The sequence below is a fragment of the Papio anubis genome, chromosome 8, assembly GCF_008728515.1.
Source record: "Papio anubis isolate 15944 chromosome 8, Panubis1.0, whole genome shotgun sequence".
NCBI classification, from domain to species: domain Eukaryota; kingdom Metazoa; phylum Chordata; class Mammalia; order Primates; family Cercopithecidae; genus Papio; species Papio anubis.
In genome coordinates this window covers 80484519-80499201 of record NC_044983.1, presented here as the reverse complement: position 1 = coordinate 80499201, position 14683 = coordinate 80484519, and the positions used below count along the sequence as shown (strand labels likewise).

Below are 14683 nucleotides of genomic sequence, written 5' to 3'. Positions count from 1 at the left end.
ACATATAGTTCACTTGTAATCGTATAAATGCAAGGTTCCTTTTGCAATGGAGCATTTTGGAGAGAATCTTTCACTTCGGACTTTAAATAAACCTAATCACTTATATAATATTTATTTTCCTCCTTCATTTAGACCTTCCTATTTTAAGTTAGCAATAAAGTATTGAGCACTTATTATGTGCAAAGCACTATACTTGTGTTCCCTTAAATATAGGCATATAAGAGAAGTAAGCCCCAAATGATTTAATCCTTATTTTAGAATGAATGAGTTGCTAACATGCTAGTGTTGTTACCCAAAGGGTGTGAATACCAAATGTTTCGTTCCTACCAGCTCATGACCCCCATCTTCATCGAAGTCCTCCTCTATCCCATCTGTCATCTCTTCTCCATCAGCATCTGGCCCTCCTTCAGCAGGCTCCTCTGTAGAGTGATCTGCAATCTCTGACACACATTCCTCTTGGATCAGCACTAGACTCTCTTCCAATTGCTTCTTCTGAGCTTCTGGGGGGGAAAAAGCAAATGACTACTACCTTGGGTTGCTCATGAGCCATTTGGATAAACCATGAAAAAACAGTCCATGAAAGGGTAAACTCTATATGCTATTAAAGGTGTACAGAAGGTTAGGTAACATTATGCTTTAAGTGATTTTTTTCAATCATGTACAGTTTTCTATGTGCACTTACATGTAAGCATATTTAACAGAATTAGCAAAAATTAGGGAATCCAGATGGTAGTAGTACATAAATTAGTAAGATTTACATAAACAGATTGATTTTTCTGGCTACTTTATTTTATATATAGTGCTTTCTAAAAAGGATGTCTTTCTGAGAGGAAAATAGAGCAAAAACAAATGGCAAAAATCAGACTCATCATAGAAATTGTTCACTCAAGGAAGCAGGATGGAGAAAATTCATTGACAAGTTCAAACCTAAGTGAAAAAGACAAAGAAAAACTCACTGAGGAAAAAAGTACAAAAGCAAATATGTTGTTTTTTCAAAAAACATGTCTATGTGAACAATACCCTGAAAATTTAAAGTCTAAATTCTGTTGACAGATGTGGTTAACTTCAATGGTTAAGAACATAAATTCTGGGGTCAGACAACCTGGGTTCAAAGTTGAGCTTCATCACCTAATAGCTTTGTGATGCTGTTCAAAGTCAAAATGATTAACCCTCCGTGTGTCTTAGTTTTCTCATCCATGCAATAAGGACAACAATTTCCTACACTTTCAGGGTTTGGTGTAGTGAACCAAAGTGTTAGTATAGTGACTTGCAAATAATAAGTGCTCAACAAACGAAGCTACACTCTACATTAGTAGAATTTCTTCTAGTTGTCAGGATCTGTGCATTCCATTCACAGAAACCTGCTCAAATGGAAAGTGTGCTGACAGTATCATAATTATTTCCTCTAGTGGGTGGTATTCATTTCCTATGATAATATAAAGAAATGTTGGGCATCTAATAAATTAGATCGTCGTATGTTCCTCCTCCTCTACCTTATTCCCATGTGTTCATGACTATTCCAAAGTTGGTTGTTTTCACTAATTTTGCTGGGTTTTAAAAAATCAGATTATTAATCTATCCTTTGATCTGAGTTTTTAAATAGCCTAAATTTTGATAATTCATTACAATAAAGGTAGTTTATAGAGCTAAATAACTTTAGGGTATTCATTTCTGGTCTTTTTCATAATGTGAGATTAAAGGAAAACGAGCACTGATATAAACATTTTGTCTCAGCACGAAACTTTTCAAACAACTAATATGTAAATTAACAAACTGATAAAAATATAATGTACAAATAAGCAAATAAGCAGGTATTCTTTCCAAGAAATTGTTTACAATTAAAATAATTTTATAAATAAATGTGTATCTATACCTTCTTGCATTTTAATTCTCCAAATGATAAAGTTTATTGAAAATAAGACAGTAGTAGAGGGTTGTTTTGCCTTGCCTCTGTTGTCAAAGTTTAGTTACTCTGAGCTCTAGTTGACAGGATTCTAGCTCTAGCTTTGTTACTTACCCACTGAATTATAGACACTGAGTTTGAGTCTAAGTTTTGGCCATTTGGTCAGGTCATTTAAACAGATTAAGTCATTCTTTCTTCATCTATACCTACCTCTGGGTTTTACTGTGAGAATTAGCAGAGCTTGTATTTGGGAAATGTTCTGCAAATTATAAAGGACTACATAAATGTGTTCCGTGTTCTATTAGACACAAAAGGGAGATGGTATGCTCTTACTGTGAGTATGTTGAAGGAATAACAACAGTAAGCGTAGATCAAGAGGCCTGTTCAGATCAGAGAATAACACTCATGGGGCTGAGCCTCTGTTTCAGAGGAGGAAAGGAGCTGGTGGATCAAACCAAAGCTGCAAATAATTACTATGGGTATCATAAATGACCAAAACATAGGCTCCCTTTCATTAAGAGAAAGACATTTACTTCATATAAATAGACACAAGCTATACACGTCTTGATGTTTTTAAAATCAACTTATTAGGTTCAAATTTCTCCATTTAACAACATTACTAGTGCAGTAAGGATGTGAACTCTGCTTTTAAAACTGTACTTTTTATCTTGATATGCATATACAGATGTACTGATGGAAGGAAGTATGGTATATAAATTCTTCCCATTTTTCCTAACGTCTATATAACATTTAGCACAGAAAGTCCTGTGAAGACTATAAAGTGGTTATTGTAAAATATAACCAAGATTTTTTCTAAATACAGAAAATTATCCAATTTAAGAAGGTAAAAGTGAGTTAAAGAAAAAAAATCTGTTTAATCTAGAGAAGACTCAGTTGTCTGAATTAAAAGGAAGGTAAATAAGGCAAGAAAGACCAAAAACACTCTCAATTTTACTCTTACTGAATATTTCTAGGTTTTATTCTCATTTTCCTTCAGATATCATTCATTGTGCTCTACAATTCTAGATCTGCAACCTAGGTCAACCCACATACACATCTATGAGTAGGCTCCACTGAGAAAACGATGTGATAGGTCGACTAGCTCGAGCACTGGACAGTTTTGAGTCCTCTACCAATAATCACATCTCTTGTTCTATTCTGTTGCCTCTCCTATCACTGATCCTTTGATTGCACGATGGAGGTGGCTACTCTGGTTTTGGCCCCCACTCTTCCTCCTAAAAAAGGTTTTTGTACATATCATCTAAACCCCTCACCTCTTGCCACTGTATGTCACCATTCCACTTGTCTGAAATGCCCTAGCTTTCAAGACCTGGTGCTGGTACCTCAAGAAAGAGGGAGAAATAGAAATTTGGGATTCTTATAATTCTATGCAGTGAAAAATGCTTTGAATCTTATAATTTTTTTAAAACCAAATGTTCTCAATGTTAGGTTATTGTGTTTATCAAACCAAACGTTCTCAATGTTAGATTATTGTGTTTATCTTTTTGTTACAACACATAAATGGACTTTTGCTTAAGACTGACAAATATGAGGAATTCAACTGGCCTAGCATATCCATTTCTTCTCGCATGATTCCAGAAACATTTGGTTTTTGAGAACGCTTATGTTCTGATTTTGAAAGTAACATATAAGTGTGTGTGATATATATATATATTTATATATAATATATATAATTTATTTATATCACACACACACACACACACACACACATATATATATATATATATATAATTTTTTCTCTAGAAGATCTCTGGCCAAGGAAGCATAGCAGATTTTCAAAGGACCCCTGTAGGACCCAACTTTAAAGATGCATAGTCCTCATCTGGCTTCATATATCAATTTGTTTCAGCTTGTATCAGGAAAGCTGACTTTCCTGATCTTCCCAGCTGAATGTAATCTTTCCCTCTTTGATCAACCAAGGCCCTGATCAGATGCTGTCTTATAGTTAGTTCTATTTTCTTATCTTTTCATTAGTGTTTAAGCTTCCTGGAAATTTGAGCTATTGCCTCAGAAGATCGTTGTCACACTAAAAGGGGATGATATAGAGGTTCATCTTTTGTAAACTGAAAAGCACAATACAAGTCAGTTATCAAAACATTTTGTTGTGATCTGTAGCCCTCACTAAATGCCTTGCACATGAAGAGGTAAGGTATCAGGAAGGATATAGAGTTTGAGATCCATACTTCTGCTAATTACTAGTCCTATTAATTGTGGTTTTCTTCTCTAAAAGGTAAGCATGAAAATAACATCTATTTCAGAGAATTGCTGTGTGCTCTAATGAAGAAAAAGATGTGAATGTGTTTTTTAGATTGCAAAGACCACACAAACGTGTTATAACAGGTTCAAAACAGTTCTTGAGTTGAATCTATATTTATTTCTTGATTGCTATAGACACATTTCCCATGTCAAAATTATTCACCCCTACTGATCATTAAGAATCGGGCACTACAAAGATTATTTTGAATTTTGGTTTCAAAATGGCCTTTTTAGTTCTATGTTTAGACAGGCATAGTCTAGTACTGATACAGTTTGGCTGTGTTCCCACCCAAATCTCATCTTGAATTGTAGCTCCCATAATTCCCATGTGTTGTGGGAGGGACCCTCTGGGAGATAATTGAATGATAGGGGTGGTTTCCTCCTAGTAAATAAGTCTCACAAGATCTGATGGTTTTATAAGGGGTTTCCCGTTTCTCCTGACTCTCACTCTCTCTTGCCTGCTGCCATGCAAGATGTGCCTTTCATTTTCTGCTGTGATTGTGAGGCCTCCCCAGACACATGGAACTGTGAGTTCATTAAACCTCGTTTTTAAGTTAGCCAGTCTTGGGTATGTCTTTATTAACAGCATGAGAACAAACTAATACAGTACATAGTACATAGACACAGTTACTCTATTTTTTGTATTAATATACAACATACATGTGATTCTGATGTATTTCAAAGGCAGGGGTATATTAATACAGTTCATTGCAAAAAATCTTATATATTATTCTCATCATCCAATCATTAACTTGAAAGCTAAATGCTTGGAAGTCATTATCTGAGTTGAGCAAAAAAAAAAAAGCTTTAATTATAATGGTAATTGATTCATAGGAGTTTAACAAATACAATCAGCCTGTGCGTTAGTAATAGGTAGTGAACATAGCTTTTGTCATCTCAATGGGAAATATTATAATCACTAAACAATGATAGGTTCCATGAATAAAATCACATATGAAAGCACATCTTCTTTATTAAACTGTTGGTTCACAGTTTAATAGGCAGTTTTGGTTCAGTAATTATGTTGCTGAAATAGAGATAAAGCAACTTGTTCTTTTTTTATAAATAATTATCTAATTTTACTTTTCTTAGAGATGAGCAATGTAGTTTAGTTTATTCTTAACTTTATACAATTCTCTTTATTTGCATAGTTATTTTTCTAGTCATCACTCTTTATTGTCAATGTGAGTGTGTGAGTGTGTATGTGTGTTTGTGTGTATGTGCATTTCTCTCTCTGCCACTAAAGCTTCTTTGGGGCAGAAACATTTTTATTATTCATCTTTGTTTACCTGGTGGCTAACTCAGACCCTTAATCACAAATTAAGTGTTTGCTGAATATATTAATGAATTGTGGAATCAACTAATGAAAATAAATGTCAAATGTGTCAAATTCTTTTTAGTTAAAGTGGCTGCTGAATTTTGCATACAATGGTAACAAAAATATAAATCCAAGATTAAAACAAACAAACAAACAAACTGAAAAACCTCCTTGCCACATTCTACATAACAATCCCATACCACAAAGTCAAACTAAAATGTGAGGTGTGAAATTTTCTGAGAAGAAAATTGTTTGTGTTTATATTGACAAGTCTTCAAGAGAACAATGAAATGTGACGTCTTCCAGTGCTTATTGGAGGAGCGCTGCCTTCGAACACTAACATATTTTGGAGTCTGTTGGTTTCTTTAAGTCAGAGTGATGGATGACCATAGCATTTCTTTTGTGAACAGAGAAATGAGTATCAGATTTTTTTTTAAAGAGTTGATTAGAAGCCAAAAAGCCAGCAGCTTATGTCTAAAAGACACCTCTAAGACACCTACATTATGGATTACAACAAAAAGGTTTATAATGGCTACAAGTTAGTGAGTGCTTATGAAGTGCTGGCCATGTAAGATTCATTAACTTTAGTCCTTGAAATATACTGCAATGTAGGCTTATTTATCATTTTACGCATGGGGAAACTGAGGAACAAATAAGTGCTCATGGTCACACAGTAAGAAGTGCAAGAGCTGGAATTCCAACTTTAAATTCCTAATCTTATAACCTTTGCTGTTTTCTTATATATCTCTTAAAAAAGAAGGCCTAATCTGACATACCAAGGGAATGCTTCGAATCTCTTCAATAACCAATTTTAAGAATGAAGAAGTCTGTTTAGTTAGGGGCAGCACATGTTGTAGTTAGCTAAACAATGACTATCAAAGGAAAAGAAGTATAAATTACAGGTAAATATTTCTGTTAAGGGAAAATGCTAAGATATCTCATTATGTATATGTAAATATTACAAAATCTGAAAAAATCCAAAATCCAAAACACTTTAGGTCCCGAGTATTTCAGATAAGGAATATTCAACCTGTACTCAACAAATAATTGGAAAATAAAATGTTAAAATAATTCCATTTTCAATAGTGTCAAAAAATATGGAAATAAATTTAATAAAATATGTACGCTATAAAAAAAAAAAAAAGCCATGAAAGGAAAGAATATTACATTCCAATCCTCATATTCAAATTTTTTTTCTGCACATCTCATCTCTACTTCAAAAAGCTATCTATGATTCAGAAAACAAGTTAGAATTGTTGAGATTTATGTTCAAAGCATTTTTATTAAATTGAGTTTGCTGCATAGCTATTATCATTAATATAACTATGAAAATTGGTTGAGTTGGCAATTAAGTTTTTTGACATGCTGCCTTAATTGCTAGATAATTGCTAGCTGAATTGTACTTAGCAGATGGTTGGAAAGAATGTTGATACAAAAACAGTCACATTATTCACTAGAGCCAAGCTAGTATCCTTGAATCATTGTTTTTGCATACTAGTATAAACTGTATTTTAAGAAAAATTTTATATTACAACACCTGTATATAGTATGAATTTAACTCAATGGTTCCAATAAATGCCATTTAGAAAAATGCAACTTATTATGGATGGTATTACTATCAACCACATAAATGAACATCAGGAAAATTACATAGACTGTTTTTAGATGAATATATTAGTTATGTAAGTACATTTTTGGAGGAAATGGCGTCAAAGTTGTTCACATGAACTACCCAAGATTGTTGAGATGACACAAATGCAACATAAATCATTAAAAAATTACTGATATAATTGTGTTTATTTAAATATAATAATGGTTTTAATGGAGATATTATTTTCTCCATTTAATAGGTTTTGTAAGGACTTTCCCAAATTTCATTCAGCTAGTAAGTTAAACTAGGTCTCTAGTGTGATGTGAACCTAATTTTGTTTTATTCCTGTCTGGGACCTTAGATAATGTAAATCTGTTTTCCACAAGGAAGATGAATTGGAGAGGAAACAAATCAGAAGTGGAGGCCAACTAAAAGGTGATGTTTAGGAGGATGAAAATATCCTAACTGATTTGTGGTGATGGTTGTGTCACTTAGTAAAATTACTAAGTCATTGAATTATACTCTTGAAATGAGTAAATTTTATTCTATGTAAAATACACCTCAATAAATTTGTTTAAAAAATAAGGTGAATGCAACAGAACATATGAGAGATGATGAGGGTTTGGGTATTGGCGTATCTTTAGGAAAATAGAGAGAAGGGGTGGGGTAAAAATATACCAAAGGTATAAGATTTGGCAACACTGCTATAGTAGGAATAGAGGATAATGTTGAGACGGGCAATTTTATAGGGTACACAGGAGTATATCTAGGTAGGAAAGTGAGGAGAAAGAATTCAATTTTGAAAGACTGTGATTCAGTTATTCCCAAGATGGCTTCAATATTCCCCTTGACTTGACAACTACAGGTAGGTTTCTTCCTGACCATAGGCCCTGGAGCATCCTTTCCTTAGAGTGTTTGCTTTAACAAACTTGCAATTGTAAATTCTTTCTCTGCCCATTTGAGAGGCAAATTTTCTGTAACCCAGGAATATTTTTCTTAAGATTCAGGAGCTATTTCTTTGACATGTTATCATTGAATAAGATAGGGCCATTGTCTTCCAGTCTCCTTGGGAGAGTAGCAGCCTAACTTTAATAAGAGCTAATTAGCAAACACAGATGGTGACCAAATCTCCTCCTCCAACATCCTCTGATACTTTTCCATTAGCTTGCTCCAGCATTCAAGAATCTGCCTGCCTCTAGCTGATTCTAGCATTAAAAATATTATCCTGTGTTTTATTTTTGCAGAGTCTAGTTCAATTTTATCTCCTATTGCAATAGTCTTGACTAAAGCCTTCCTTGCTGCTTTTAATAAGTGTTCAGGGCAATCTTGCCTTTACAGTTAACTGAGGGATAGCTACAGGAAGCACTCCAGTAAGCAGTTGAAATGTTTGATCTAGTTGCTAAAGACAACTCAATGTCTTTCCTCTGCCTTATATTGAACTTCTTTAAAATATTTAATTTTTGTACTCAAATATTTCTACAAGCTTGCTATGAAAAACAGCAGCATTTTGTTCCTACCTGTTCACCATTTCCAGCTCCTTAAAGGCTTTCCACTCACTTGGCTGAATGTTTTAAATGCACGCACTCCTATTGGCTGAATGTTTTAAATACACGCACTCCTATTGGCTGAATCTTTTAAATACACGCACTCCTATCTCTAAATAATGTTTATATTGCTACTTCTCAATCAGTTTTATGCACTATCTGTTGACATTATCCCTAGGAAGCTGAGGATTCAGTTCTTGGTCCTACAATCCCCACTCACTTCCCATCTCTCTAGAGAATCATATTGTAAATTGGATTTCATAAATTTTCAGTTTTTACATAATTTTTACTATGAAAGTACTTTGTGCAGCTAAGCTGTTAGCACAGGATGAATAATTTTTCTTTCCTGAAGAGTATTTTATTTTCTCTAGAATTAAAAATTGCCTCACGTTTTAAAACTTAGTTCTCTATGTGCTTCTCTTTATGTACTTATGCAAACTTACTCCTCCTTCTTAACCAATCCTCTTTCCCACCCAGTAGCTATTTCATCAAGTTTGATGTCTTAAAAAGTCTATCCCAGAGCTTTTGAGCAGTTCTGACCTGGACTCATTTCTTTCCAGATCTCTTGCACAGCTCATCTCCTAGCATCTCTGTTACCTCTATCTTGAAAATTCCTTTTGTTTGTTGCTTTTAGAGTCCATGCTTTAGGAAGGCTGTTTTTCTTCTTTCTTGGTTTATCACCGTGCTTTGGTGAAGTACTCTTTTTAGTACTTTTCACAGAAAGGGTATATCAAAATAGTTAATTGGAAGGCCATAAGGCTGAGATGGTTCCTGTGCCTTGGGTTCCCACATAGGTAAACTGAAACCCAACTCAGATTGAATAGAGATGAAATATGAAAACTGAAACTTAAGCTTATTCAGATATTCATCCTTTAGTTCTCATATCCTTCCCCTATTTTCCATTTCTGTTTTTTTTTCCATATTTTCTGGGAGAGTTTCTCCAATTTTGTCTTCCAATCATTGTATTATTTATTTGTGCTATCATATGTTAATTTCTAAAAGCTCTTTTATCAGCCCTTTGAATACTCAGTTTTATAATTTTATGTTTTTATTATAGTATCTTCTCATGTCTCTGAGGGTATTAGTCAGTGTTTTTTTTTTTTTTTTTCCTTCTTTTTGAAGTTTTATTCTTCCTGTATATGCTTGTTTCCTCTGATTTTTTTGGCATTTGCTTATTATGTTAAATGTGTTCTTTCATCTGGTGATTCTTATTTGTTCACGTTAACAGTATTAAAATATTGATTGACAACTTTGTAAGTATAGAGAGATACTGTCTCTGTAGGTGGACTGGCTGAATGCTTCCTTAGTTGATCCTATATCAGCATCTTTAAGTCTTTCCTCTTTGGCTACTCATGCTCCCAACTGAAGACTCTTCTAGCGTCCTGCCAGTGCTCTGGTAGCTGACTCAGGGAGAAGGTGGCATTTCTACAGTAGTTATAGAAACTTTCCCCCCCTGCCCTTTTTTTGAGGTGGAGTCTCGCTCTGTGGCCCAGGCTTGAGTGCAGTGGCGGGGTCTCGGCTCACTGAAAGCTCTGCCTCCCGGGTTCACACCATTCTCCTGCCTCAGCCTCCTGAGTAGCTGGGACTACAGGCGCCTGCCACCACGCCGGCTAATTTTTTATATTTTTAGTAGAGACGGGATTTCACCTGTGTAGCCAGGAATGGTCTCTATCTCCTGACCTCGTGATCCACCCACCTTGGCCTCCCAAAGTGCTGGGATTACAGGCGTGAGCCACCGTGCCCGGCCCCCCAACTGCTTTTAAGTGCTCTCAAGTTTCCTTGTCATCTACCAGCCCTGAGACCCACTGTTTTACCTTCTCTAGAGGAAACTTCTCCAGCCTTCTTTCAAAGTGCAGCAGAGATAGTTGGGACATAAGAATCTGTTTCCTAAACAGACTTTCAACTGTTTATGTCCTCTTTTCCCGAGGAATATGATGCCTTGAATTCTGAACTTTTTGGGAGTTTGTGATCAAAATTGGACTTGGATTTCTAGGATGTGCTAAATTAGGTATACCTCCTGTCCAGCTGCTAAACCCTATCCTTATTTTTAATGCAGTTTCAAGGGAGAACACTGCTCAATTCTTGTGTTTAATTCATCATCTGTAACCAGAAGCATCACCAAATCTGAAGTATCAATGAAAGCAGTAAGGTATTCAGAACAGAAATAGTAGTCATGTTACAGGCTACAGCAGTCAGATTACATCTGGAGCAGCACTTTCCATTCTGAGCAATGTAATGTTGACAGACTACATAATGACTGGAGAAGAGAGATGGCAATAGTTTAAGGTACAAAACCAAGTTAAATGAGAAGCAACTGCAGGAACTGTTGATATTTCTCTAGACCAAAAAGGCCTCTAAGATGCCGTGATCAAAATTTGAATGTAGTTAAGATGAATACCCACAGGCCAATGATATCAACTCTCTGTTCAAAGGTTTTGGAGGGGTGAGAATACTTATAGTTCCCTTAAAAAAATATATATATGTATATGTATATCATATATATATATATATTTTAATTTATTTTTTAATTTATTTTTTAATATTTTGAGATGGAGTCTCACTGTTGCCCAGGTTGAAGTACAGTGGCATTATCTCAGCTCACTGCAACTTTCACCTCCCGGGTTCAAGCAATTCTCCTGCCTCAGACTCCCTAGTAGCTGGGATTACAGATGTGCCACCACATCTGGCTAATGTTCATATTTTTAGTAGAGACGGGGTTTCACCATGTTGGTCAGGCTGGTCTCGAACTCCTGACCTCAAGTGATCCACCCGTCTCAGCCTCCCAAAGTGCTAGGATTACAGGCGTGAGCCACTCGCTTTAAATACTTAATTGACTGTTGTATCACAAGGAATTAGACATTAAGTTTCTTTACAGAGAACATAAAAGTGATAACTGAACCAAGTGAAAGCAAAATACATTTTGGCTCAGTGTAAGGAAGACCTACAATAGGAGTCTCAGACATAAATGTGAACAGGGACCAATAATATAAATATGTGAACTGGCTGGATAAAGATATTAGCAAACTGAAAAGTGCATGCCATGTATAGAGTGATAGAGTGAATAGCAGTATTGAAAAGTTCAATATTTTTAAAACTCAAATTTTGAAATTTATTTACAATATTCCAATTTTTTGACATTAATTTATTTTTGAAAACTTCATCTCTTATACCAAACATATGGGTAGGATGAATTTATCTTGTGGGACTCCTATTTGTAACCTCTCTAAGGCTTAGGTCTAACATCCCAATGTTATCATTGGAACTGTCCCAGTCAGATTTGGCTGCTTATGTATCAGGCATAACAATGAGAATAAAATTGAACTAAATAATGTCTAATTGCCTTTTGACTTCAGAAAGTCTGCACTTGAAATGTAATTTTTTTTTTAATAAAAATGTAGTTACCCATGGAGTAACTGTGCCCATTGCATGATACCCAGTCTTTACTTTTCCTTCTTGTGCCTTTCACTGTTTTTGGTCACTTAACATCTTTGTGTAAATCATGTAATTTGTGCTATGCATATGTGGCAACTTATATGTGGCTCTTTTAAAAGAATTATCTAAGAATGAGGCAAAATTGCTGGCCAAACTGATTTTAAGTGTTAGTTCTGGTTTTCTATATTCTACATAGTCACTATATCCCCAAAGAAGTTGTGTGATGTAATGGAAAAAATAATATATGCATGGTGGATGCACACTAATCGTAATTTTAGAAGCTGGAATATACATTTGAGGCCATAACCCATTCCTCTAGTTTACATTTGAAAGTCTTGAGACCTGAGAGAGTTAAATGACTTGCTAAGTTGTGCCCAGTACATAATACATGGTGTTGGGCAGAGTTAGGGAAGAGAAGATATGATCTTGTTCTGAGGAACTTAATAATCTCAAATGACAGGACACCACACACACATCTATTTGAGCAATTTAAGGTATAGAAAATCCAAAATAATGTACTGAGAGCTTAGGAGTTTACTTTAAAAAAAAAAAAGATACTATGGAACTTGACCTCAGGCACAGCCCATGTTGTGTGTCCTTCCCCACACTTTCCGATTCTCCATCTCCTTCCTGCCATTACTTCTCTGCTGGAAAATTTCACTATCAAATAACTAATAGTAAATTAGGAGTGAGAAATTTATGAAAGAGTAATAATGAAGAGTAAATGCTAGCTACCAAGTAATTAGCTTTCAACTAATTAAGCATTATAATGACTGTCCCCTTGAATAGGGAGGCAATGAGCATTTTAAAATGAGTTTTAGTGCATTTCACTCAACTTTCCATAAGGTAGTGTTAATTCCTTCCAGGTAACCCTGATTTCTTTTCATAAAGAAAATATGGTAAAATGTATAAAACATTTATCTTTTATTTCTATAAATACAGACACTATTCAGGAAACAATTACTAAAAGAATGGAGTCACAAATTAAATTAATTCATTTTCTTCATAAAAAGTTAAAGAGAAAGACATAAATATCAAAGGACTAAATCTATTATTTTAAAAGCAACTGTCTCATGACTGGAAAAGGTTAAACATGTTCAAAAGTAAGTGACATCTCAGGAAAAAAAGATGCAAGCTTTGAATTTTAGTGTTACATTTCTCAATGATCTTCCAAAAAGATATGTGGAAGGTATTAGTCATTGCAGGAAACTGAAGGTATATTATGATGGAATAAGGATCACATTTTTCTCTTTGAGGTGATTTATATTTAAATGAGTTCTCCATAATCCTTTAAACTGAAGTGCAAATTGGTTATCAAAGTCCTTTGCTGTAAGGGTTGTTTTACATAATAATGAATTTTACAGAGTTCCTCAAAGGGAAATATTGATTTAGGCAACATCACAGAATATTTCAGTTACAGTAACACCTCAGTGCCATAGACAGCATGTAAAAACTTTCTAAAATCTAAAATTTTTTATTAAAAAGTATAGGCAGTGTACCTTTTCTGAATAGAAAATACACTTGTAATAGAAATTTTTAATTAAGAAAGATTCCATTTAGTCTATCATTACTCATCTACCTTAACAAGTGTTAGTGTGAGTTGACCATGTGCTAGGTACATGGCTTGTGTTTTTTAAAAATGGGCTGTATGAAAGTATGAGGAAATGTCCATTTGCCTGTACATGGGTATGTTGCTACTAATCCTTGATAACTCCAATGATTATATTTTTAACTCTGTGCTATATAATTTACATATGCTACTTTGTTCATTACTCACCATGTGAGGCAGCCATCAGTATCATTTTATAAATGAGAAAACTGTGTATGTGGTATGTAATGATTTGAACCAGAGTTTATTTCTGTCATCCATTATGCTACACTACCATCTCAAATCTGCTTATTTTCATTCTTGAGCCCTATATGGCTCACCGCCAAGGGTAAGCTCCAACATTCACCTCAGTGATAAGAGTCAAAAAACTGACAGGCTCCTGTGTGTGGTAGCTCAGGGGCCCTAGGTCCCCATGAGTTCTCATCATTTAGGTGTTACCCAGATAGCCTTACTTCAGTGAAATCCTGGACCAAAGCCCTGGGGAGAACCTGAGATTGGGGCTGTAAATGGGAAAAGGCATTAAATTCAGTTACAAGCCGCTGTCAGTTTTTGACAGGGTCCTGTGTGTTTGAGACAGAGGTCTATCACTAACTAGATATACAGATCTAGGAAAATCACTTTACTTTTCTGAGGCTTTGTTTTCTCATCTGCAAAATGAAGAGGCCAAATTTATGAAGGGCTTTCACACTTTATTTATTTGTTTTATAAGAAGTGGAACTCTTCCAGCAAATTAAGTCTTATATTGAATGCCAGTATCTAGAACAGATACAGGGAAATCACACTGGTCAGAGCAAGGGCTGGGTTTTGAAGAAACATAAGTCTAGCTACCTACTGGGTCTCTTCCTAATCCCCATCTTAACTCTAAGGAGGCTTCGGAGGCATCTAAAGCCTTGTAGAACACACTTTTTCAAACTGGCCTACTTTTTAGTTTATACCAGTTCTCATATACTTGTGACTTAAAAAATATCTGTAGCCATATGAAAAGAGCATTAGAGTTGTACTAGAAAGG

General features: G+C 34.9%; 1 protein-coding gene across 9 annotated transcripts in view; it reads right to left on the bottom strand.

Moving 5' to 3' along the window:
• The window catches only part of RALYL (RALY RNA binding protein like), a 720856-nt gene that overhangs the window by 34500 nt on the left and 671673 nt on the right, over positions 1-14683 (bottom strand). For 7 of the 9 annotated variants that reach the window (XM_031669965.1, XM_021942865.2, XM_031669964.1 and 4 more), the window contains one exon: positions 328-500. The exons of 1 other annotated variant lie outside the window; for it this stretch is intronic. In XM_031669965.1, coding sequence (XP_031525825.1) covers positions 328-500 — 173 coding nt within the window. The remainder of the gene's footprint in view (positions 1-327; positions 501-14683) is intronic. One more of the 9 variants, XM_017962144.3, reaches the window with a different exon arrangement.